Source organism: Salmo salar, chromosome ssa22 (genome assembly GCF_905237065.1).
Source record: "Salmo salar chromosome ssa22, Ssal_v3.1, whole genome shotgun sequence".
Taxonomy (NCBI): Eukaryota; Metazoa; Chordata; class Actinopteri; order Salmoniformes; family Salmonidae; genus Salmo; species Salmo salar.
Genome location: NC_059463.1, coordinates 48,739,417 through 48,767,065, shown reverse-complemented (window position 1 = coordinate 48,767,065; position 27,649 = coordinate 48,739,417). Strand labels below are relative to the sequence as shown.

Genomic DNA, 27,649 nt, shown 5'->3' with positions numbered 1-27,649 from the left:
ACCGTAGCAGCAACATTGTATCGACTGTACTTATCTGAACGTAATGACATCATCCTGTGTGACGCATTGGGAAACAACGTTCAACGGAAGGAAGTCACAGAAGACTGCGCACAGTTGAGGATGTAGGCTAGCAATCGCTTGTACAGCACTACAACAAAATCATTTAGTATTTTCAAAAGTTGGTACTCAAATTGTATCTACACTGAGAGTCCAACCTAGAAGGACAGTAAAGTAACGTGTACCGTTCCAGGAAGAAAACCACTAAAGAGATTGAGTGCAATCTTGTGCCGAAATCGGAACATTATGGGAGCTGTTTTGGGGGCCTTTTCTGTCGCAAGCTGGGTAAGGTGCTTCTCGTATATCATCACGACCATATTTGTGAACAAGAACCAGGTTGACATGTATGAAATAATGGCTGAGTATCCCAGGCAAGTGCAGCTGAGTTGAGCTCATACAAGGTTGTCAGGATGTGCCGAAATCGGAACATTATGGGAGCTGTCTTTGGGGCCTTTTACGTCGCCCAGTAAAATACTAACGTTACTTGAGTAAAAGTAAAAAGTTATTTGGTTTTAAATATATTTAAGTATCAAAAGTAAAAGTATAAATCATTTCAAATTCTTTATTAAGCAAAGCAGACGGCACACTCAGACATAATTCACAAACAAATAATGTTTGTTTAGTGAGTCCGCCAGATCAGAGGCAGTAGGATGACCGGGATGGGGGGGTGATAAGTGCCAGAATTAAGCCTCGTGAAGCTACTGATGCCTCTCACCTAACGTCTCCCTTGTGCTGTAAAATATAGCCATGAATTAACATGGACTGTCAATGGAGACCAGTATTTTTCTAATACCCTGACTACACCACTCACATCACATGCGCGGGCTTTGCAAAATAAATATAGGAATCTATGTTATTCAATTATTGAACCCACACTGCTAGCATGCTCTGTGTTGCCAAGGGCTAAAATAGAAGTCATTCCTATTTCTGACGCAGATCGAGCTGCAAGTCCTGCCTCTCCCATTTCCTCATTGGTTAATAGAAGCAGGTACCCACGTGCCATCTCCTCATTGGTTATACCCACGTGGGTGATTGAAAGACGAATTGTGTTGCCGGTTGTCCTGGTAATACTATGAAAGTTTAGATGCCAATCACCATATAAGTTCAAAGATGAAAAAGCCTGGACGAAGGAGAGATGACTAGAAACGATTTGGTTGACCGTTTTATGTGTCGGAGTAGAGGACCTTGTGCATTTCAGGTAAAATAACAACCTAATGTTTATATCCCAGGACAAATTAGCTAGCAACAGCAAGCTAGCTAAATAGGACAAATTAGCTAGCAAGTGCAAGCTAACTAGCTAAATTCCCATAAATATTTAATGCTTTTCGACCTGTCCCCAAATTAATGTCATTGGTTCTGAGTTTTTTCAAAAAAATGTAGGGGTGGATCAGCTTAATATTGCGGAAAGAATATTGCTTCCATCAATGTAATTGTCTGCATCATTTCCAATCCCCCATATATTTTTGGGGTAAATATATATATCCATACACGCATGCATACATATACACATATATACATACACATACCTATATAGACATACATACTTTTTTAAAGAATATACCTTTATTATTATTCCCCGCAAACCCTACCACCGATCCCCCAATTTGAGTAAACTGATAAACACTTCGACTTTTACCTTCAATTTATTCATCTTATACACATTTTACAGACACAGTCTATTTTACAATAGTTCTTTTTTGTTTGTTTTTAGTCCTTCCTCTATTTCTGATGTCCATCCAGTTTGATTTCTATTTGTAACTGCTATTTCACAAAGGTTCTGAACCTATATACATTTTACAGACCCCGTACGTTTTACGTTGTTTATCTTGTTATTAGTCCCACCCTTCAACTCCATTCAACACCTCCCATCTATCTCTCAACATCATCCATTTCGGATATGTATTTGCCATATATTTTTCAACTGTGCTGTGATGCTTCACAAAACAATTGAACCTTTCTATTCTCATAGCTTCTACAGATTGTAAATTAAAAATATATTTTTTTGCTAAAATAATGATTATATTATTGATTGATTGACTATGGCTTTTCAGATCACCCAGTATTGCTATCTGCAGCGTTAGTTCTAGGGAAATGTTGCAATTCTTCAGCCATTCCTGGACCTGTGACCAAAAACGAGCTTCATATGGACAATACCAAAATAAATGATCTAATGACTCTGCCTCCTCACAGCAGAATCTGCAGAGCTGGGAAGATTGTATCCCCCATATATATTACATTCTATTAGTTGCAAGAATTTTGTATAGTAATTTAAATTGAAAAATTTGACGTTTTGAATCCGGCGTTGTTTTGCGTATCAATTCATAAACCATGTGCCATGGAATGGGCACATCGAAAATCTCTTCCCAACTATTCTGCAATTTATATGGCACAGCTGTCAGTTTTTTGTTCTTTAAATGAAATTGGTATATGTTTTTATTTATCACACTTTTCTTTAACCATTTATGTTCTTTAATACAGGGCCGACATACAAGTTCCTTACTTTTTCCACTTCTACTTGCCTCTTCCATTTTTGTGGTAATGCTGCAATTAATTGGTTGTAATTTTGGGTAGAGCAGACATTTCCATATGTCTGTGTTAGCTGCATGTGTGACATCACTCCACCAGTCCTATTTATAATATCATTCACTAAAATTATACATTTTTTCTTCGAAAAATTGTTTTTTTTTAATCAATTACTAATCAATTACTATATTTGAATTTAACCACAATATTTGTTTTATTATTTGTTCTGTCTTTTCAGGTGGATTAAACTGAAATTGCAACCAACTTTCTAAGGCTTGTTTAAAAAATAAAGATATTTTGGAGATTATTTCCTTTTCAAACAACCGAAAGTGGGCAGGTATAATCTGAATAAAGGGAAAAAGGCCCTTCTTGAACATAGGATGAGACATTCGTACCAATTTACTAGAAGACCAGTTTGGATTTAAGTATAACTTTGGTATGACTGATGTCTTGAGTGAGAGAGGTCTAATGCTTTAATATTTAATCATTTCTGCCCTCCGAATTCATATTCGTTATATAAATAGGCCCTTTTAATTTTATCTGGCTTGCCGTTCCAAATAAAATGGAATATTTTTTGTTCATATAATTTAAAAAGCAGGTCACTAGATGTAGGCAAAACCATAAGTAAATAGGTCAACTGTGATATGACTAAAGAGTTAATCAGGGTGATTTTTCCACAAATAGACAGGTATTTACCTTTCCATGGTAGCAAAATCGTATCTATTTTTGCTAACTTTCTATAAAAATTTATTGGAGTGAGATCATTTCTTTCTTTTGGGATTTGTATACCGAGTATTGGTTCATTGGTTCAGAGTTTGTTTTGATATTTTAACCTGCGTGTTGTGATCGCGTTTGGTGTGGGGGGACAAAATCAATTTATGCACGATGGCGCACGCTCGCAGCCGGTTTGGGTTCCGTGTAAGGCGTCAAACTGCCGACACGTTCATGTCACGTGACGCCTCTACTTGTGTTACACGTCATGTATTTGTCTGTCTAGTTTATCATTAAAGATCTCACCATGAACACCTTACAAACGTCTACATGTAAATGATTTTGTAAAAAATATTTTTCTTTGCTAGAGTAATCTAATCAATTTAATTTGTTGATTTAGCTAAAATAGGCATATCACCTCAATACAAAAATTATTAGGCTAGTTGATATTGCAGCCAGCCACCATTACTGTATAAATATTCTTATTTCTCACATCAATACAGACACTAGGGCTTCTTTGTTGGAGGTAGCCTATGTCTCTAGTGGCACATTCAAAACAACTCGGAACTCTGCAATCTCTGACTTCTGACTTCAGTGCGTTCAAGACAACTGGGAGCTTCGACTGATAAAAATAGTTTTGAACGGTCATCCAACTCGCAATTCAAATTCAGAAACTCGGGCTTCTTTCTCTGACCTGAAAATTACTGGTGTCATGATTTGACCTAATTTTTTCCCCCAGAGTTCCCAGTTTAACAGACATAATCACTGTTATCATGAAATCCTTAGGCTATACATTTATGTGGAGATGTCTTATGGTTAAAACCAGGGTTTGAATTGAGGGGGTATGTGAGGATATTGGCCTAACCCTTCTTATAGAAATGGTCAAAAAGCATATGCTACCCCTTGTTTGTGTAACAGTATAGCTTCCGTCCCTCTCCTCGCCCCTACCTGGGCTCGAACGAGGGACCCTCTGCACACATCAACAACTGCCTGCCATGAAGCATTGTTACCCATCGCTCCACAAAAGCTGCGGCCGTGGCAGAGCAAGGGTAACAACTACTTCAAGGTCTCAGAGCGATTGAAACGCTATTAGCGCGCTCCCCGCTAACTAGCTAGCCATTTCACATCGGTTACACTCACCCCCCTTTTGACCTCCTCCTTTTCCGCAGCAACCAGTGATCCGGTTCAACAGCATCAATGTAACAGTATAGCTTCCGTCCCTCTCCTCGCCTCGAACCAGGGACCCTCTGCACACATCAACAACTGCCTCCCATGAAGCATCGTTACCCATCGCTCCACAAAAGCCGCAGCCCTTGCAGAGCAAGGGGAACAACTACTTCAAGGTCTCAGAGCGAGTGACGTCACAGATTAAACCGCTATTAGCGCGCACCTCGCTAACTAGCTAGCCATTTCACATTGGTTACATTTGCTTAGCCTTAGAAGAAACAACGGTCCAGATTATGTAAAGTTATCTAGGCTATAACGATGATTAACTCCACCATTACTTCCGCATAATCTACTAGCCTATCTTAGGTCTTGCTCAGCCTTAACATCACAGGAATATGTGGTTGATTAAATGCTTGCAATTCAGAATATTAGTGGTAGGCTAAACCTACCGCGAAAGACCAAAAAGATAGAATTGGTATGGGTCTATGCATAGACCAAACAGATAAACACTTTTTATATTCAGGAGAATCGCATTGAATCAGGCTATTCATTTCAGTGCAGTTAAGCATAACCTTAGCCTAAACGGAACTGAAAACACTCCAGCCTGTTTTGATAACAGATCATAATGAAGCCTGAACATTTCAGCTGTTTGTCATTGATTTAGCCCACTGTCGCCTACAGATTTGATACACATGAAGACCTATATTTAATCTGGATTTGACAAACAATAGCCTGACTAGGATTCTGTCTTTTCCTCATGTTATATTTGTTACCAATTAGGATAAATGTAGTCCTATTAATAAGCTTTTGTTTTCCTATTAATTTGCATAGGCTAACCATTGCGATTATTGTTATTTACCATCTTATGCTTTTTATGATTTAACAGGCATTGGGAGGTAAACAATTATGTAATTTCGATGCCCCCCCCCCCCACACATTAATGTTACTTGCCTTATAGATCACAAAGTCAGTTAATTTCCACTACATGTATATGCTAATTTATTTGATTCATACACTGGCTTGTCTGGCTGGCATCTTTTCATTTTAAACAGGCCTCCCCTTATCTACACTGAAATAATATTATTTCACTAGTCCTATATTATGATTTAAAAAATCATAGCTCATAAGGACTCCCTTGTGGTATAATATATATCTATTGTATGTCCTAGGATACAACAATGAATCATTTTGAACGAACAAATACCATCAAGGGATACTTTACAATTTACAATAATGAACACCTTGTGAAACAGCTGTGAAAACCAATCTGGCAATATTTTAGATTTAAATATATAAACATCCATTTTTTTTGGTACATGTGTGAAATTTACTTTCACAGATTTTTTTGTACACACACATGGCAATCAGACTGAACTACTGAATTCTGGTGTGTAGAATAAAGAAAAGGTGGATGCTGTGTGGATGGGAGGTTCTGCCTGTCACTTGTTCTCAACAGGCAGTCAGTCTCGGAAGCGGTACTCGAAGAGGGAGACTGCAAAGTCCAGGCGCTGCTGCTCTCTTTGTTCTGAGTGTTTGCAGTGCTAGTGTTTTTAGTTAATCTGTGTATCTCACATGATGTGCCCCGTATGATAGTTTTCTTGCTCTTTCTAAGCAGATAATGACAACATGACAATAACAGTAGCTGATGTAATGAAAAATGGAGGATGGTTGATAATGGAGGACATCAGGTGGATCCATGTCTGGGTGTTGGGCAGAACCCCTAGGTCCTGGAGAACAGGAGCAGAGTAAAGGGAACAGGGTAGGAGATAGATGTAAACAAGCAAACACACAGGTTTATCAGCTATGTAAAAATACAGTTATTGAATGATTTAATGTAAATGTTTGATTAGACATGCGATAATGTTAATGGCAGACAGAAAATAAAGGATACCTCTCTGTAATGTTTTATGTCAGTGGGGTTGATGAGGGAGGTAAGGGATGGGCCATGGACAAGATAGAGAGATGAATTGTGAGAGAAACTCCAGAGTGGTGTCATGACCACTGGAGTCATGCACCTTAACAGTTCCTACCTGGAAGCAGCGGTTACTTAACCCAGTGGTTAGCCTTGAGATTGACTATTTGGAGAAACCCCTGGGCCAGTATTGGTACTGCTGACAGCATGGCTCTGCAGCCCACCACGATGAGGCAAATGGTTATCCTCAGAGATTTTTATATTCAACTTAACGGATGGCAGTGAAAGAGCAGCAAGGTTTCCCAGGTCTCGCCTTCCTTTTGTCCTTCTTCCAAGCCTAGTCATTCACCCGGATGTCAAAGCATTTAGTCCCCTTGATCCTCCTTCTGTTTCTCTCCCATGTTCAGTCTCACCTTGATAATATAAATAAATGCAATTATATTTCTTATTGTTACAAATACAGTTGAAGTCGGAAGTTTACATACACCTTAGCCAAATACATTTAAACTCAGTTTTTCACAATTCCTGACATTTAATCCTAGTAAAAGTTCCCTGTTTTAGGTCAGTTAGGATCAGCACTTTATTTTAAGAATGTGAAATGTCAGAATAATAGCAGAACGAATGATTTATTTAAGCTTTTATATCTTTCATCACATTCCCAGTGGGTCAGAAGTTTACATACACTCAATTAGTATTTGGTAGCATTGCCTTTAAATTGTTTAACTTGGGTCAAACGTTTCGGGTAGCCTTCCACAAGCTTCCCACAATAAGTTGGGTGCATTTTGGCCCATTCCTCCTGACAGAGCTGGTGTAACTGAGTCAGGTTTGTAGGCCTCCTTGCTCGCACACGCTTTTTCAATTCTGCCCACACATTTTCTATAGGATTGAGGTCAGGGCTTTGTGATGGCCTCTCCAATACCTTGACTTTGTTGTCCTTAAGCCATTTTGCCTCAGCTTTGGAAGTATGCTTGGGGTCAGTGTCCATTTGGAAGACCCATTTGCGACCAAGCTTTAACTTCCTGACTGATGTTTTGAGATGTTTCTTCAATATATCCACATATTTTCCTGCTTCATGATGCCATGTATTTTGTGAAGTGCCACAGTCCCTCCTGCAGCAAAGCACCCCACAACATGATGCTGTCACCCCCGTGCTTCACGGTTGGGATGGTGTTCTTCGGCTTGCAAGCCTCCCCCTTTTTCCTCCAAACATAACGATGGTTGTTATGGCCAAACAGTTCTATTTTTGTTTCATCAGACCAGAGGACATTTCTCCAAAAAGTACGATCTTTGTCCCCATGTGCAGTTGCAAACCGTAGTCTGGCTTTTTTTATGGCGGTTTTGGAGCAGTGGCTTCTTCCTTTCTGAGCGACCTTTCAGGTTATGTCGATTTATAGGACTCGTTTTACTGTGGATATAGATACTTTTGTACTTGTTTCCTCCATCATATTCACAAGGTCCTTTGCTGTTGTTCTGGGATTGATTTGCACTTTTTGCACCAAGTACGTTCTTCTCTAGGAGACAGAATCCCTCTCCTTCCTGAGTGGTATGACTGCTGCGTGGTCCCATGGTGTTTATACTTGCGTACTATTGTTTGTGCAGATGAACGTGGTACCCTCAGGCGTTTGGGAAATTGCTCCCAAGGATGAACCAGACTTGTGGAGGTCTACAATTATTTTTCTGAGGTCTTGGCTGATTTCTTTTGATTTTCCTATGATGTCAAGCAAAGAGGCGCTGGGTTTGAAGGTAGGCCTTGAAATACATCCACAGGTACACCTCCAATTGACTCAAATGATGTCCATTAGCCTATCAAAAGCTTCTAAAGCCATGACATAATTTTCTGGAATTTTCCAAGCTGTTTAAAGGCACAGTCAACTTAGTTTATGTAAACTTCTGATCCACTGAAATTGTGATACAGTGAATTATAAGTGAAATAATCTGTCTGTAAACAATTGTTGGCAAAATTACTTGTGTCATGCACAAAGTAGATGTCCTAACCGACTTGCCAAAACTGTAGTTTGTTAACAAGGAATTTGTGGAGTGGTTGAAAAACGAGTTTCAATGACTCCAACCTAAGTGTATGTAAACTTCCGACTTTAACTGTATGTGGAGCGATAGTCATCTCATACAGTGTTTTTTGTCATATAGCCTAGGGCCTTGAGCAAAATATCATATTGTAACAACAAGCGGACAAAAGAGCGTTGGTCCTCTTTTGGGCACAGCTCAGTGATAAGTTATACAGTCGTTCTTTGTCTCAGGCCCATGTAATATGTGTTGGCCAAGGCCAATATGCTATACTACCCATAAAACCCACACCACAACTACCACAACCACCACACAATCAACACCGCCAATTAAAAAATATATATATTATATATATATTAGCATTTGAGGGAGTTGACAAGTTTGTCCTCAGATTTTAGACCTCTCAGAGAAGATAAAGCACATTTCTCAGACTAGCACCCAGGGCAATTTGAAATAAATCCCGAAAGAAAACACATAAAAATGATTGATTGGGTTGTTTTGATTGCGTTTTGAATTTGGTTCCTGTCTACTACCACATTGCTGCAAGTGCCAATACTAAGGTTAATCAGTCTGCATCGACTGGCTTGTCCCTAACTGGCCTAGTATGTTTTGGGAACGTTTGGCAATGGTTTTTCCCTATCTCTTTCCCTCTAGGTGCCGTGTCTATGTAGCAGTGCGACATGCTTGCTGTGCAGATGCTGTCCCCAGAGCAAGAACTCCACGGTGACGCGAGTCATCTACGCCTTCATCCTGTTGCTAGGGACCATTATAGCCTGCATCATGCTGTTACCGGGAGTGGACGAGCAGCTAAAAAAGGTACGAGGCGTGCCAATCAATGCGTTTTTTCAATATACATACTACCATACTTCTGTAATCGAAAAAGCCTTGGTTTCATGCATGTTAACATCAGAAGCCTCCTCCCTAAGTTTGTTTTACTCACTGCTTTAGCACACTCCGCCAACCCTGATGTCCTTGCCGTGTCTGAATCCTGGCTTAGGAAGGCCACCAAAAAGTTTGCAAAGTTCTGTCATACTAATTTTAAAAATGGATCTCTCCAGAAATAAGTCTCTCACTGTTGCCGCCTGTTATAGACCCCCCTCAGCTCCCAGCTGTGCCCTGGACACCATATGTGAATTGATTGCCCCCCCATCTATCTTCAGAGTTCATTCTGTTAGGTGACCTAAACTGGGATATGCTTAACACCCCAGCAGTCCTACAATCTAAGATAGATGCCCTCAATCTCGCACAAATCATCAAGGAAATCACCAGGTACAACCCTAAATCCGTAAACATGGGCACCCTCATAGATATCACCCTGACCAACCTGCCCTCTAAATACACCTCTGCTGTTTTTAATCAGGATCTCAGCGATCACTGCCTCATTGCCTGCATCCGCTATGGGTCCGCGGTCGACCACCCCTCATCACTGTCAAACGCTCCCTAAAATACTTCTGCGAGCAGGCCTTTCTAATCAATATCCTGGAAGGATATTGACCTTATCCCGTCAGTCGAGGATGCCTGGTCGTTCTTTAAAGTAATTTCCTCACCATTTTAAATCAGCACGCCCCTTTCAAAAATGTAGAACTAAGAACAGATATAGCCCTTGGTTCACTCCAGACCTGACTGCCCTTGACCAGCACAAACACATCCTGTGGCGGACTGCAATAGCATTGAATACTCAAAGCAATATGTAACTGTTCAGGGAAGTCAGGAACAAATACACGCAGTCAGTCAGGAAAGCAAGGGCTAGCTTTTTCAAACAGAAATGTGCATCCTGTAGCTCTAACTCCAAAAAGTTTTAGGAAACAGTAAAGTCCATGGAGAACAAGAACACCTCCTCCCAGCTGCCCACTGCACTGAGGCTAGGTAACACGGTCACCACCGATAAATCCATGATAATCAAACATTTCAATAAGCATTTCTCTACGGCTGGCCATGCTTTCCTCCTGGCTACCCCAACCCCGGCCAACAGCTCTGCAACACCGCAGCTACTTGCCCGAGCTTCCCCAGCTTCTCCTTCACCCAAATCCAGATAGCAGATGTTCTGAAAGAGCTGCAAAACCTGGACCCATACAAATCAGCTGGGCTAGACAATCTGGACCCTCTCTTTCTAAAACTATCCGCCGCCATTGTTGCAACCCCTATTACCAGTCTGTTCAACCTCTTTCGTATCATCTGAGATCCCTAAAGATTGGAAAGCTGCCGCGGTCATCCCCCCTCTTCAAAGGGGGTGACACTCTAGACCCAATCTGTTATAGACCTATATCCATCCTGCCCTGCCTTTCTAAAGTCTTCGAAAGCCAAGTTAATAAACAGATCACTGGCCATTTAGAATCCCACCGTACCTTCTCCGCTGTGCAATCTGGTTTCCGAGCTGGTCATGAGTGCACCTCAGCCACACTCAAGGTACTAAACGATATCATAACCGCCATCGATAAAAGACAGTACTGTGCAGCCATCTTCATCGACCTGGCCAAGGCTTAGCCTTGGTTTCTCAAATGACTGCCTCACCTGGTTCACCAACTACTTCGCAGATAGAGTTCAGTGTGTCAAATCGGAGGGCCTGTTGTCCGGACCTCTGGCAGTCTCTATGGGGGTACCACAGGGTTCAATTCTCGGGCCGACTCTTTTCTCTGTATATATCAACGATGGCGCTCTTGCTGCGGGTGATTCCCTGATCCACCTCTACGCAGACAACACCATTCTGTATACATCTGGCCCTTCTTTGGACACTGTGTTAACTAACCTCCAAACGAGCTTCAATGCCATACAACACTCCTTCCGTGGCCTCCAACTGCTCTTAAACGCTAGTAAAACCAAATGCATGCTTTTCAACTGTTCATTGCCCGCATCCGCCCGCCCGACCAGCATCACTACTCTGGACGGTTCTGACCTAGAATATGTGGACAACTACAAATATCTAGGTGTCTGACTAGACTGTAAACTCTCCTTCCAGACTCATATCAAACATCTCCAATCCAAAATCAAATCTAGAATCGGCTTTCTATTTCGCAACAAAGCCTCCTTCACTCACGCCGCCAAACTTACCCTAGTAAAACTGACTATCCCACCGATCCTCGACTTCGGCGATGTCATCTACAAAATAGTTTCAATTCTCTACTCAGCAAACTGAATGCAGTCTATCACAGTGCCATCCGTTTTGTTACCAAAGCCCATTATACCACCCACCACTGCGACCTGTATGCTCTAGTCAGCTGGCCCTCGCTACATATTAGTCGCCAGACCCACTGGCTCCAGGTCATAAGTCTATGCTAGGTAAAGCTCCACCTTACCTCAGCTCAGTGGTCACGATAACAACACCCACCCGTAGCACGCGCTCCAGCAGGTATATCTCACTGGTCGTCCCCAAAGCTAGCACCTTCTTTGGCCACCTTTCCTTCCTGTTCTCTGCTGCCAGTGACTGGAACGAATTGCAAAAATCGCTGAAGCTGGAGACTTGCATTTCCCTCACTAACTTTAAACATCATCTATCTGAGCAGCTAACCAATCGCTGCAGCTGTACATAGTCCATCTTTAAATACCCCACCCAATCTACCTACCTCATCCCCATATTGTTTTTATTTACTTTTCTGTTCTTTTTCACACCAGTATCTCTACATGCACATCATCATCTACTCATCTATCATGCCAGTGTTAATCTGCTAAATTGTAATTACTTGGCTACTATGGCCTATTTATCGCCTTACCTCCTCACGCCATTTGCACACACTGTATATAGACTTTATTTTTTTCTATTGTGTTATTGACTGTACGCTTGTTTATTCCATGTGTAACTCTGTGTTGTTGTTTCTGTCGCACTGCTTTGCTTTATCTTGGCCAGGTCGCAGTTGTAAATGAGTACTTGTTCTCAGCTAGCTTACCTGGTTAAATAAAGGTTAAAAAAAAATACAAAAAATATTCCACACTCTCATGCTCCGAGGACATTCTCTTGAGTCTGTTCTTGTGAGGGCGAGTGTGGAGCGCATAATACATTACATTTGAGAAGCACTCACACTCCCTCTAAGGTATTACCTCACACACCCTGCACCTCCCCATTCACTGAACCATCTTCTAGCCAGGACAATGACAATAGAGACGAAACAAGATATACACAAAGCTAACATTTACTTCATAACTATCAGCTAGCTATATGTGAATCATAATAATCTAGTTAACCAGATAGTTTAACAGGCAAACATGACAAAGTAATGTTATGCAAGGGAGATGTCAATTATGTGTGGCTAGCTAGCTAACAGTAGTAGCACAGATAGAACAATGGGTTAGTTATAAAAACAATATTTGGTAGTAGTTAGCCAGTTGGCCCTATTGACTTACTATGGGCTTGCAATCTACGCACACTACAGTGGGTATTGTAAGCAGGTAAACATGCCAAAATTAACACAGCATGAATTTATTAATGTTTTCAAGATACAATATTGTAGTCAGGTAACATGAGATTTGATTGAGCAACATTTCATTCCGAAAATCAGTTTATTTTCTCTCACTTCAGATCAAGTAATGGCCGCCATTAATGTCAACAAGTGTTGTTGTTTTTTTTGTTATTGGTTGCGTCATATTACTGTTTGTTCAAATCAAATTTGATTTGTCACATGCGCCGAATACAACAGGTGTCAATGCATGCTTCGAAATGTGTACGCATCCGAGAAGTGCCCTCCGTGCTCCGTTTTGCGTACTTTGATTTGGACTCATGCTCCGACACTCCCGTGCTCCAGATTGCATGCTCGTAGCGCGCTAGTATGCATACTGAGAAACACCCAGTGTGTGTGTGCATGAGATGATGAGCCATGATGTGTCATAGTAGATGTTTGTGTACATGGTGAATGGTTGCTTTAATAATGCTTGAATACCTGGGGAGGCTATCGGTGGGAAGAGTTAAGTCACACAAAGTATAGAACAGTAGGGGCCTACAGAGATACAACTTACTGCATATTGAGGCTGCATTAACATTGCAACTCTGTGTATACTGTCATTCTAAATTGAAACATTGACATATACAGGTAACTGACAAAATAACGGAAACGCCAACATAGTGTTTTAGTGGCGTTGAGACGCCAGAACAGCTTCAGTGCGCCTTGGCATAGATTCTACAAGTGTCTGGAACTCTGTTGGAGGGATGCGACACCATTCTTCCACAAGAAATGACGTAATTTGGTGTTTTGTTGATGGTGGTGGAAAACGCTGTCTCAGGCGCCGCTCCAGAATCTCCCATAAGTGTTCAATTGGGTTAAGATCTGGTGACTGAGACACACAAACCCTTTAAACCCTCTATGCACCCTCCTAATCATATTTAATTTACAGTTAAGACCTGAAGCTAGTTCAATTGGACACCTCCCTCTACAGCCGTCAAATTCAACTCTGAGTCACTGAGATCTCTTCTTCTAGTCATGGTAGCCAAAATAATGGGCTGCCCAGCATTTTTTATACATGACCCTAAGCATGATGGGATGTTTTAATTTCTTAATTAACTCAGGAACCACACCTGTGTGGAAGCACATGCTTTCAATATACTTTGTCTCCCTCATTTACTCATGTTTCCTTTATTTTTGCAGTTACCTGGGAACGTTGAATGACTTTATAACAGTGTTAATTTCGTCAACAAAAATAATGACAAAAATATTCGTCAAACACATATTTTTCCGTGGCAGTTGCCGTGACAATAACTGACTAAATAGACCCAGAAAAAACTATAGCTAATCAAAGAAAAAAATAATTTCAGTTGAGCCACACCGGCCTGCATTTTACATCCATAAGCCCCCGTTCTTTTGGACAACAATGTGGCTGCAGCGCCTGGAACGTTGATAACAATGGTAATGACGCGACCGAGTGAAGGAAATGCAAAATACTACTGTACTTTGCCAATACTTTGCAGCACCATCTGGTGATTGTGCTTCTCTCTCTTGTCTATTTGTTTGTTATGTAATGTGTAATATCTATGTAGGCTGAATTAGGAATTTACATGGCCAGATAATTCTTCTGTAATTTATTATTATTATTGCATATGTTTGTCATATTTCTGCGTTGGGAAGAGAATAGGATGTTATGCAGAAAAATATATTGGTAAGACAAGGCTATGTATGTTTGTGCTCATGGAAGTCAGTTCTTTATGTTCACTATAGGTTGAGGCAATACAAATATGATGGAACTAAAATGAAAGGGCATTTAGTTGATAAAAAATGTCCCACTGTTTTCGTCATTTTGACAATAACTACACTAAATCATTATTCAAATGACAAATGTGACTAAGTCTTAGTCATTTTGACTATAATATAATTAATACTTAACTAAATGAGCACTGCTGTATGAATGGTTATAATACTGTATGTGAAAAGTTGACTTTTGTGGTACAGTCTCTCATGATGGTAGCCAACTTGTTGACCAAAGTGAAAATATAGGGTTATTGAATACAGAATCGCACAGCTAGACTATAGTAATGCTGTCTACTCTGTACAGTAGATTAGACTGGCCTGAATGGTTTGTGAGAATGTCTATGTGTGCTTGTAGATTCCTGGGTTCTGTGAAGACGGAGCAGGCTCTTCTATCCCAGGAATCCATCCCAACATGAACTGTGAGATGTTTGTGGGCTATAAAGCCGTGTACCGGGTGTGCTTCGGGATGAGCATGTGTTTCCTGGTGTTCGCTCTGATTATGATCAACGTGAAGAACAGCCGAGACCCGCGCTCTGCCATCCACAACGGGTAACCACCCATCACATGATGCACCCCCTAAAAAAAATACATGAAAGAAAAAGTAAAGGCCTAGATGTAATCATCTTTATTACTACGCCAACTTTGACTTAAAAGTCAGTATTAAGGTGAATAGTCTTTATTATTAACTGAAAATAACATGTACACTGCTTGTAACTTAACTAATGTCATAATGGGGTACTGGTAAGTCACCCTTGTTTGTTGACTATTTTCTGTCATACAGTATGACTATCACACTGCTCCAGGCACTGTCACAACAACCATTGGCAATATTAGTAAAATAATCTATTACACAACAGGTCTCTGAGCTAACGTGCTTTAGGCCATCGTGCCTCTCTGGAACAGAGGAGAATAACTGCACTAGACTTTTTAGTAACAGCAATACATCATAAGCCTATTCATATACAGTGCATTTGGAAAGTATTCAGACCCCTTCCCTTTTTTCACATTTTGTTACGTTACAGCTAGGGATGCACGATATATTGGTGAGCATATCGGAATCGGATGATATTAGCAAAAAATGCCAACATCTGCATCAGCCTGATGTCTAGTTTATTAACTCCGATATGTAAAACCGATGTCAGAGCTGACGTGCATACCTATATAACATAGGTAGATGATGTAATGACGCCACAAAAAATCCAGCGCTACACAGAACAAAAGCAGAAAAATACTAAGTGCACACTTCCAATAACTAAACAGGTTCAAGTCAAGCAGTCATTTGAAAGACTAAGAATATTTCAGCGAGACAACTCAAAGGCGAAATCCATTAACGTAAAGATAATAGAATTCATTGCCCTCGACAATCAACCGTCCTCTGTCGTGGATGATGTTGGCTTTCACCGACTGGTCGAGCCCCGGTACACACTATTTTTCAGATGTTGCCCTACCGGAGTTACACAGTATTGTTGACACTCGCATCCATGAGCTACTTGCTATGGGCGTCACTGCTATTAGCTTCACGACTGACATTTGGACCAGCGATGTCAGCCCCATGAGCATGCTGAGTCTGAAAGCACAGTGGGTCGACGAGGATTTCGTACTGAGGAAAGCCGTATTGCGTGCTCAAGAATGTGCTGGTTGTCATACCGCTGCTGCCATTTCAATGGCATTTGAGAACATGTTTGAAACTTGGAAACATGAACACTCTGTTTGAACAACTGACTGGAGAAACAAGCTAATCAACTGCATCTGCAGCAGATGTGATGCCCTCTGTCATGGCATTGAAACGCCTGCTCAACAAAACTGCCCACACAGACCGTCTGGTTGAAACTTACAGAAGTACTCCAGGCTTTGAACAAGCGATTCGGTGGCATTACCTCTGAGCCTCTTTACTGTGTCGCCACCAGGCTCGATGCTAGGTACAAGGACCACTACTTCGATGCAGACAAGAAACGGGGTTTACGTGAAATGTTACAGACATGGCTGGACAAGATGGAAATGGACACAGTGATTGTCCGTGGCCTCTCTTCCTCGGTGCGCACTGACAGCTGAAACTTCACTGCTTGATATGTATGATGAAATCCTGTTTGAGAAAGAAACGCCAGAACAAATGAACAACGAAACAGCACAGAAACTAAGTGAAAGAAATAGGTTTTGATTATGTTTTACTGGTAATGGGGACATATGTAAATGCCAACAAAATTACTTTTGGTGTAGTGTGTGTGTGTAACCTTTTTAACGAGGCAAGTCAGTTAAGAACAATTTCTTATTTACTATGACGGCCTACCAAACCCGGACGATGCTGGGCCAATTGTGCACTGACCTATGGGACTCCCAATCACGACCGGATGTGATACAGCCTGGATTCGAACCAGGGACTTTTGTGACACCTTTTGCACTGAGATGCAGTGCCTTAAGAATGCTTAGAAGGCTGCTAAAATTGTAAATATCGGTTATCGGTAACGTTATTGTTTTTTCGGCAAGGAAAATATTGGATATCGATATCGGCCCAAAATAATATTGGTGCATCCCTAGTTACAGCCTTATTCTAAAATGGATTAAATATTTTTTCCCCCTCATCAATCTACACACAATACCGCATAATGACAAAGCAATAACAGGTTTTCAGACATGTTCATCATAAGCCTATTCATGTATATTTACTAGGTATACCTATGCAACAAAATAACCATGTAATATGTGCGTTTTGAAAAATGCTGATACTGTCAATATATATTATTTTGTATTTTATCTGTACACCACATCAAAAGGGGCATTATTTAAAGATCATACTATAATTTTTTTATTTCATTGTTATTTTCCATACTTTTTATCATGATTCATGAAGTCTATCAAAAGGGATTCGGGTGACGAATGACTTCCTTCCCCATGCAGGTTTTGGTTCTTTAAGATTGCCACCATGGTTGCAGTGACAGTCGGTGCCTTTTATATCCCTGAGGGGCCTTTCACTCACCGTAAGATTCACCCAATTTAAATAAAGCATTTGTCATAATATCTGTCTATTATTATGATTTATCGATGTAGCACTTGACCATGCATACCATGCACAATCCACATAAACATGAGTGATATACTTTTAATTGTTGATATTACAATTTGTTGTATTATTAAGACAATTCATTGTTGATACACACAATTAATAATTGAATTAGTAATTGTAATATCCTAGTAACTTCATACTTAGCAGTGCTTGTGGATATTTGTGGTACGATGATGGTCTCTTTGTGTGTGTGCAGTGTGGTTCGTGGTGGGTATCTGTGGGGCGTTCTTCTTCATCCTGATCCAGTTGGTTCTGCTGGTGGATTTTGCCCGCTCCTGGAATGAGTCCTGGGTGGATAACATGGAGAGCGGGAACTCCAGGGGCTGGTATGCAGGTGAGTCTGCCTGACCCTCTGCTAAGGAAGTCAAATCAAATCCAACTTTATTTTAAATCCACTTACAATCGCAACACACTTAGTTAGCAGTCAAATAATACGATGATGGACAAATAAAGGGCAGAATAAAAGAGCATCAACACACAAGTGTTTATGATTGGCTAAATTATTTTGCTGATTAGAGATGCTGATATGACGTTTTATTTGAAGTTGTTGGGGCTGTATTTCTAGACCTAAGGAAAGCTTTTGATACTGTTAACCATAAGGTTCTCATCACAAAACTGCCTAAGTTTAACTTTTCCCCCAATGCCTTGAGATGGATGAAATCATACCTGGAAGGCAGAACTCAGTGTGTCAGAGTGGGCAATAAGCTGTCGCCCACTCTCAGCTATGATGTGGGCATGCCCCAAGGGTCAATACTGGCACCCCTCCAGTTAATTCTATACATTAATGATCTGCCTTCTGTCTGTACTGGGTCTGAAGTTCAAATGTATGCAGATGATACAGTGATATACAGTACCAGTCAAAGGTTTGGACACACCTACTCATTCAAGGGTTTTTCTTCATTTTTTACTATTTTCTACATTGTGTAATAATAGTGAGGATGTCAAAACTATGAAATAACACGTATGGAATCATTTAGTAACCAACAAAGTCTTAAACAAATCGAAATATATTTTAGATTCTTCAAAGTAGCCACCCTTTGCCTTGATGACAGCTTTGCTTTTCCAACTGTCTTGAAGAAGTTCCCACATATGCTTAGCACTTGGTAGCTGCTTTTCCGTCACTCTGCGATCCAACTCATCTCAAACCATCTCAATTGGGTTGAGGTTGGGTTATTGTGGAGGCCAGGTCATCTGATGCAGCACTCCATCACTCTCCTTGTTGCTTTTATGTATTTTGTTTTGTTGCTTTTTTTGTGCTATTACTCTGTCTGCATGCTACGTGTTGCTTGTCCTATGTTTCTCTGTCTGCATGCTACGTGTTGCTTGTCCTATGTTTCTCTGTCTGCATGCTACGTGTTGCTTGTCCTATGTTTCTCTGTCTGCATGCTACGTGTTGCTTGTCCTATGTTTCTCTGTCTGCATGCTACGTGTTGCTTGTCCTATGTTTCTCTGTCTGCATGCTACGTGTTGCTTGTCCTATGTTTCTCTGTCTGCATGCTACGTGTTGCTTGTCCTATGTTTCTCTGTCTGCATGCTACGTGTTGCTTGTCCTATGTTGCTCTGTCTGCATGCTACGTGTTGCTTGTCCTATGTTTCTCTGTCTGCATGCTACGTGTTGCTTGTCCTATGTTGCTCTGTCTGCATGCTACGTGTTGCTTGTCCTATGTTTCTCTGCATGCTACGTGTTGCTTGTCCTATGTTATTCTGTCTGTGTGCTACGTGTTGCTTGTCCTATGTTATTCTGTCTGTGTGCTATGTGTTGCTTGTCCTATGTTATTCTGTCTGTGTGCTATGTATTGCTTGTCCTACTTACCTCTGTCTGCGTGCTACGCGTCGCTTGTCCTACTTTGCTCTGTCTGTGTGCTACGTGTTGCTTGGTTTATGTTTGTTTCTCTGTCTGCGTGCTACTTGTTGCTTGTCCTATGTTTCTCTGTCTGCGTGCTACTTGTTGCTTGTCCTATGTTTCTCTATCTGCATGCTACGTGTTGCTTGTCCTATGTTTCTCTGTCTGCATGCTACGTGTTGCTTGTCCTATGTTTCTCTGTCTGCGTGCTACTTGTTGCTTGTCCTATGTTTCTCTGTCTGCATGCTACGTGTTGCTTGTCCTATGTTGCTCTGTCTGCATGCTACGTGTTTGCTTGTCATATGTTGCTCTGCATGTGCTCACTGCTCATTGTTTGTCTGTATTGTAATAATTTTTAATAACCTGCCCAGGGACTGCGGTTGAAAATTAGCCGCTGCTAAAACCCACACTTTTACTGAAACGTTGATTCATGTGCACTGTCCCTGTAAAAATTTAAATAAACTCAAGTCCTGTTTTAGCACGTATTCACTTGGTACTTTTTAGTAAAGTATGTGATATCAGCAGGTAAATACATGGTGAACTGTAACATAAGGTCAGGTGTCAATAGTGCTGACACTATATAATGCTCTACGACAAAATAAAAACAATGCAACTAGAATCTGATTCTCTCTATCCTCTTCTGTCCAGCCTTGCTCGCTGTAACTGGACTCAACTACATCATGTCCTTTATCGCCGTTGTCCTGATGTACCTGCTCTACACTCAGTCGACGGGCTGTCTGCTCAACAAGTTCTTCATCAGCTTCAACATGATTCTCTGTGCTGTAGCTTCTGTCGTGTCCATACTGCCCAGAGTACAGGTAAGCCCTCGTTCGGTGTTCATTAAACGCTCATTTAACATTCATATTCATTTCATTTGTAGGTCAGTTTTTAGCATTTGCCCCTGTAGTGGTTAAGGTTAGCGTTTGGGGAGCGTAGGCTGAACCCAGATCTGCTAAATGTTTATGGTATGCTTTTGACATTTAACTTTAATCATATGAATGTGACCCACCTGTGTGTTGATTATCTGGTGACTGCTGAGATAAACTGCCTGTAGTGACACTTTCATCAAGTTTTTTATTTATTTATTATATATATATTATATATATATATCCACCCCCCCCTCTTCGGAGGACAAATATCTTTTAGTTTTTTTTACAGCTTTTCTGCTACATTTACATACACATTTTACATATACACTATTGTTCAAAAGTTTGTGGTCACTTAGAAATGTCCTTGGTTTTGAAAGAAAAGCACATTTTTTTGTCCATTAAATAAAATTGATCAGAAATACAATGTTAATGTTGTAAATGACTATTGCAGCTGGAAACGGAAGATTTTTTATGGAATATCTACATAGGCGTACAGAGGCCAATTATCAGCAACCATTACTCCTGTGTTCCAATGGCACGTTGTGTTAGCTAATCCAAGTTTATTATTTTAAACGGCTAATTGATCATTAGAAAACCCTTTTGCAATTATGTTAGCACAGCTGAAAACTGTTGTCCTGATTAAAGAGGCAATAAAACTGGCCTTCTTTAGACTAGTTGAGTATCTGAAGCATCAGCATTTGTGGGTTCGATTACAGGCTCAAAATGGCCAGAAACAAATAACTTTTTCTTCTGAAACTCGTCAGTCTATTCTTGTTCTGAGAAATGAAGGCTACTCCATGCGAGAAATTGCCAAGAAACTGAAGATCTCGTACAACGCTGTGTACTACTCCCTTCACAGAACAGCGCAAACTGGCTCTAACCAGAATAGAAGGAGGAGTGGAAGGCCCCGGTGCACAACTTAGCAAGAGGACAAGTACATTAGAGTGTCTAGTTTGAGAAACAGACGCCTCACAAGTCCTCAACTGGCAGCTTCATTAAATAGTACCCGCAAAACACCAGTCTCAATGTCAACAGTGAAGAGGCGACTTCGGGATGCTGGCCTTCTAGGTAGAGTTCCTCTTTCCAGTGTCTATTATTTTGCCCATCTTAATCTTTTCTTTTTTTGGCCAGTCTGAGATGTTTTTTTCTTTGCAACTCTACCTAGAAGGCCAGCATCCCAGAGTCGCCTCTTCACTGTTGACATTGAGACTGGTGTTTTGTGGGTACTATTTAATGAAGCTGCCAGTTGAGGACTTGTGAGGCGTCTGTTTCTCAAACTAGACACTGTAATGTACTTGTCCTCTTGCTAAGTTGTGCACCGGGGCCTTCCACTCCTTTTTGTATTGTAATCTGTATAAAGACAAAAAGGCCATTTTTGTACAAAGGATGAGCCTTTCTTAATAATCTACTGGAGAAACATTTTGCATTTAAGTATAACGTATGTATGAGTGAAGCTTTTACTGAGGGGTTTAAAGCTTTAATATTTAATCATTTTAGCCCCCCCAACTCACGTTCATTATATAAGTAGGCATGTTTAATTTTGTCTGGCTTAGCATTCCAAATAAAATGAAATCTTTTTTTTGCTCATATGATTAAAAAAAATGTTTAGTCTGGAGTAGGCAGTGCCATTAGTGAGTAAGTAAACAGTGATAGGACCAAAGAGTTAATCAATGTTGATTTTTCCATAAATAGACAATGTCATCATGTTCAAGTGTTCACGTTTATTTGCCACATGCACAGCAGACAACAGGTGTAAAACAGTACTGTGAACTTTTTTCTCGAGAGCGCTTTCCCAACAACGCAGTGATAATAATATAGAGAAGAGTTTCCCAAACGCGGTCCTGGGGCCTCCCAGGGGTCCCTAGCACTATACAGCTGGTTCAAATAATCATCAAGAATTGATTATTTGAATCTGCTGTGTGGTGCAAGGGCAAAAAACAAAATTGCCCCAGGACCGAGTTTGGGAAACCCTGATATAGATCATAATAAAAAAAATCAGTTTGTAAATCACAGTTGTTTTGAATAATTATTTTTAGGAATTCCAGCCCCGATCCGGTCTACTTCAGTCCTCCTTCATGACTATGTACACCATGTATCTGACCTGGTCGGCCATGACCAACGAGCCTGGTAAGAGACACTGTTATAGCTGCTACCCCAACAGCACCCTTTACCTGTTCATCTATTGTTCATTATTCATTCATACTTAATTAACCAATAGTTTAAATGCTTCTCTATATGACTAATTACTGGGTACTATCAAATAAATTCTCAATTACAAACACGTACTTGCTTAAACTCTACATTGCCCGAGCAAATTGTAAAGTCACCTGTTCAGCTCGAGTCAAACTGAAAAATCTCCACCCCTCCCATGGATTAATGGTATGATGCTTTACAACTAATTCATTAAAATATATATATAAAAATGAAAGGGAGAAAAATGTAATCTCAAAGTCTTACATTTTTTTCCCTGTGGGGCAACCACCCCCCGGGCCCCCTTTAGACCGTACATGCAACCCCAGCCTGCTGAGCATCTTCCAGCAGACACTGGTGCCCACGCTGGCCCCACTGGAGATTGAGAACCAGACGACTGTGGTGATCATCGGCACCAAAGAGCCCATCCTCTCCTCCCCCTATCTGCAGTGGTGGGACGCCCAGAGCATTGTGGGATTGGCCATCTTCATCCTCTGCATCCTCTACTCCAGGTGTGATTGGTCAGCAAGGCAGACTTGGGTACAGCTACAGCACATCGTGGTTTGGGGAATAGAAGTAATGTACATTTGTTGGTGCCACACAGTATTAGTGGATGTGGTGACTCCCTCGTTCACATAATTAGAATTTCAGTTTGCAGAAAGAGCACTCTGAAAAGCGCTAATGCAATCCACTTTGGTTATATTTTATTAAAGCATTACAATAATTAGAAATACTTATAAATGCTTACCCATGCTTATTGTTAGATTCTAAATAAACAGAGTAAAACGGACAACTAGGAAAAGCTCAAACCAATGGGTCGGACAGCTGAACAGACAAAAACACATTTACACAAGAACTGGTATTTAAACCTTCCTCGTATGGTGAGACAGCCAATACATCTCTGTTGCTAGGCAGGAAGTTAAGTGATATGGGTAATAAACTGTTCCTTCATGTGACCTGACCTGACCTCGGCCCCCATTCCTCACTAATCCAGAGCTATCCACCCTTATCAGTGACCGCAACCATGTGATTGCCTTTTCATTTACTCAGTAACATTCCAAGCTCCTGGCTCATATCCAACCTCCATTGACCCCACCATATACATTCCTCCTACAGATAACCATTAACCTCTGGTGTAGCAAGTATTTAGAATTACAACCCAACAACTGAAACCAGACTGTGGCCCTTCTCCTCTCCATAGGATACCTAATATCTAACAATAACATGTTCTGACAGAATGTTAACTCTCTGCATTCCCCTCTCTCCCTCAGTAACATGAATAAGGATATTTCATATTTCAATTTTTAAAGTCAGAACCCATCATTATAAATGCTTTACGTGTTATAATTGCTAATGAAATTATAGTGCTTATTATAATGCCTATAAATGTGTACTTCCTTGCAGCATCCGCTCGTCCAACACCAGCCAGGTGAACAAGTTAACCATGGCCTCTAACGACACAGTGATCCTAGAGGAGAGTAAAGCAGACACCCCGGACGAGGAGGGAGGGACGGGGCGCAAGGGTCCCAGGCGTGTGGAGGACAATGAGAGGGACACGGTCCAGTACAGCTATTTCTTCTTCCACTTCATGCTCTTCCTGGCTTCGCTCTACATCATGATGACTCTCACCAACTGGTACAGGTCAGTAAGGCCAAACTACACAGATGACCAACGTCGTGAAGGGCTGTGTCTGAATACGTTACTAGCTGTCACGTCTTTGCTTCCTCCGTCCTTGTTTCCTTAATTCCCTTTGAGGATTTGTTCTTGGTACACCTTGGAGAGGATCCAAGGTTTTGTCACTCTGAGAACCTCCTCCAATGAGCTTTGAAGGTAATTGAGAAAATAAGGACAGAGGGAGCAAGGATTTGACAGCTAGTGACATTTTCAGACACGGCCATGTTGTCAAGCTTGGTCATGCACGGTTTGACGTGAAGTTGAACTCCTCTTTTGTGATCCCATTGTGTACGTCAAAAATAGGGAGGAACCACAATGTTTTGACACTAAAGAGGAAATAACATTAATTACATATTGTGTTCTTTTATAGTTCAACATTTTATATGTCAATGGAGACAGCTCCATCTCTCTAAAATGAAAGTGACCACAAAGCAATGCTGCAACTCAATACTTTTACCATGGATATTTATCTTACAGATTCACATCGTAACAATTGTTCAGATATGACTATATGTACAAATCTTATTTTTTTCCCCCATACAGTCCTGATGCAGACTACAATACCATGACCAGCAAGTGGCCGGCGGTTTGGGTGAAGATCTCCTCCAGTTGGGTGTGCCTTACCCTCTATACCTGGACCCTGGTCGCCCCAATGATCCTCACCAACCGGGACTTTAGCTGAAAACGGTTCCACCAACGCAGTATTTTCTTTTCACTTTCCTTATTGTCATTCCTGACTTAGTAAAAAAAAAGAGTGTGCGTTTTACATAGACATTGACCACATTGCCTACATTTCAAATGATTTCCTGTCAAAATGAACTGTTTTGTTTTGTGTATTAGATGTTGATGGTTTCTCATAAAAACTCTACAAGGTGTCGAAAGCGTTGTGTTGTGACAAGGTAGGGGTGGTATACAGAAGATAGCCATATTTGGTAAAAGACCAAGTCTATATTTTGGCAAGAACAACTGAAATGAGCAAAGAGAAATGACAGTCCATCATTACTTTAAGACATAAAGGTCAGTCAATCCAAAAATGTCAAGAACTTTGCAGTCGCAAAAACTATCAAGCGCTATGATGACACTGGCTCTTATGGGGACTGCCACAGGAAGGAAGACCCAGAGTTACCTCTGCTGCAGAGGATAAGATCATTAGAGTTACCAGCCTCAGAAATTGGCAATTAACTGCACTTCAGATTGCAGCCCAAATAAATGCTTCACAGAGTTCAAGTAACAGACACAAATCAACATCAAGTGTTCAGAGGAGACTGCGTGAATCAGGCCTTTGTGGTCGAATTGCTGCAAAGAAACCACTACTAAAGGACACCAATAATAAGAAGAGACTTGCTTGGGCCAAGAAACATGAGCAATCGACATTTGACGGGTGGAAATCTGTCCTTTGGTCTGATGAGTCCAAATTTGAGATTTTTGGTTCCAACCGACTGGTAGTGTATATTTATCACTTATAATTACATATATATCGACTACGTCAGATTAATTGCTTCATATGAGTTGAATTATTTGTTTCAAAGCATTGATTCTGTCATGACTGTCCACAAGAATCCAAATAGGTCAGATCAGGTTTGCAATGAATAACTTAAATCAGACCCCCTCTCACCTGCTGTGAGTGGGAAGGAAAGAACTAGGGGGGGGTTAACAACTCATGACCTGTTGTTAATCAAGGAGAGAAGATTCAGGTCCCTCTCCAAATTCACCAAAGGAATGTGCCTTTTTTTTCCCCAAGAGACTTTTCCAGACGAAACTAACACGTTCAAAAATGAAATACTGGAACAATATTTCTAACATGTAACTTGGGGAATGTTCACTTTGTTATTTTGTGATGTCATTAAAATTGTTATAAAGGAAATACTGTAACTTGGAAAGTATACCCACTGCATATATGACGTGTCCATCCTATGCGTTGTGCATGTAATATGAAAAATTATGAAAGTATTTTTGTTAAGAGAGGGATTTGATTTTTAGGAGCCATTCGAGATCATTGTTTTACATCAACTTTGCACAGTGATAAGTCATGCATTCATAAGTAAGGCTTAGGTTTTGCAGACTAGGCGGTTACGACTGTTCAGAATGATATGATACACGGTTATGATTAATAAGTTGACTGTTTATAGATGTGATAGGTAAAGACCTTTTAGAGTTTAATTCAGGAGATGGTAACTCTAAAGAACTGCTCTCATGGTGCCCCAGATCCTAATGAGTTAATTATTATTTTAAAATCAGGTAACAATTAAACATAGTTAGATAAATAAGTCTTCTGATTAATGTTAGTCAAGTCACGACAATTCCCTTTACTGTTATATTTAAGTCGCTTAGTATGAGATTAGGTAACATGATGTTCAGCAATTGTTTTGCTTCCACTTATATCCTCAGTTCCGTATTACAGACGCTTATTTAGTTATAGCCAACGCTGTTCAGCAGTAATTGAGTTTGCATAGGTTTATCCTAACATGATTTAAGTGTAGTAAGCTGCCATCCCCCTTCCAATGCCTTACGTACTGCATCTGTAAATTGTGTATTATGAATCTTTGAATTGAGAGCAACATGAAAGTGCAGCTATCAGTGTTTGTGGATTGCTTTCCAAAAACATCTATTTCAACAATCTACTTCAAGTGTTTATGCTTCTGCCAAGTATTTGTGTAATCTTTGTAATGTTTGTTTAGTGTCTTGGAAATTGATGAATGACAATCAAAAGGCTGAAGGCATGCTTTCTGAAGCATATTTTGCATGTTGCTATCGTGAGTGAAAATAATGGTATCTACAACCAAAACCCCAACATAAAATGTAGGCCTTTTATACTGTAAGCCCATCTACTTATGTTCATTAAATGTATGGTTTGCATTTAGGCCTATGGTTCAGTTCCAAATAGATTTTGTGTTGTATGCACACACCACAAATTGTTACCCAATATTTGGTGAATATGACATAATTATGACCATAAATACGAAATATGTTGATGCAACTGATTGGAACATGATTGTTTATAGGTTAACATTGCCATTGTGATATTCATGTAACTTTTTTAAAAATTTGTTTTCCGTTCAAACTGTAGTTGTGATGAGGGTTTGCTTGTGGAACATGCTTCAGTTCCCATTTGAACTGTGACTCTTTAAAAATTATTGTATGATATGTAGGATAAATAAAGAGAATGTTTTGTTACAAAAGTTTGGTGCAACTGTACGTAATATTTCCTGTTTAACAGTAATACTATTTCACCATTTTGCTGTCAGACACACTACCATGTGCTATGGCAAGTATGACTGTATTTCCAAATGTAAAGTGAATAGTGAGGTCGCGGAGTTCAATAAATAGTATATATATAATATATGCCACTGAGCAGACAAGTTTTTCTAAAGCAACTTATAACAGTGAGTAGGCCTACATACATTGTTTGTATTGGCGACCTCAGCAGGAATGAAACACAACCCTGGAATTCCG

General features: G+C 40.4%; 1 protein-coding gene across 1 annotated transcript; it reads left to right on the top strand.

Annotated features, from left to right (window-relative positions):
* Positions 1-59: 59 nt before the first annotated feature.
* On the top strand, positions 60-27,375 carry LOC106583622 (serine incorporator 3). Its single transcript, XM_014168010.2, has 10 exons — positions 60-342; positions 9,047-9,208; positions 14,915-15,108; positions 17,455-17,534; positions 17,817-17,954; positions 20,112-20,281; positions 22,369-22,459; positions 22,833-23,034; positions 23,927-24,163; positions 24,740-27,375. Exons 1-10 carry the CDS (start codon positions 304-306, stop codon positions 24,876-24,878), a joined length of 1,452 nt encoding a protein of 483 aa, XP_014023485.1. The 5' UTR covers positions 60-303; the 3' UTR covers positions 24,879-27,375.
* Positions 27,376-27,649: the final 274 nt, after the last annotated feature.

Excerpts from the sequence above, each read along its gene's own strand:
- LOC106583622 (XM_014168010.2), top strand. The coding sequence starts at position 304 with ATGGGAGCTGTTTTGGGGGCCTTTTCTGTCGCAAGCTGG. Across the intron at positions 343-9,046 it reads CCTTTTCTGTCGCAAGCTGG|GTGCCGTGTCTATGTAGCAG; the intron begins GTAAGGTGCTTC and ends CTTTCCCTCTAG. Across the intron at positions 22,460-22,832 it reads GGCCATGACCAACGAGCCTG|ACCGTACATGCAACCCCAGC; the intron begins GTAAGAGACACT and ends GGCCCCCTTTAG.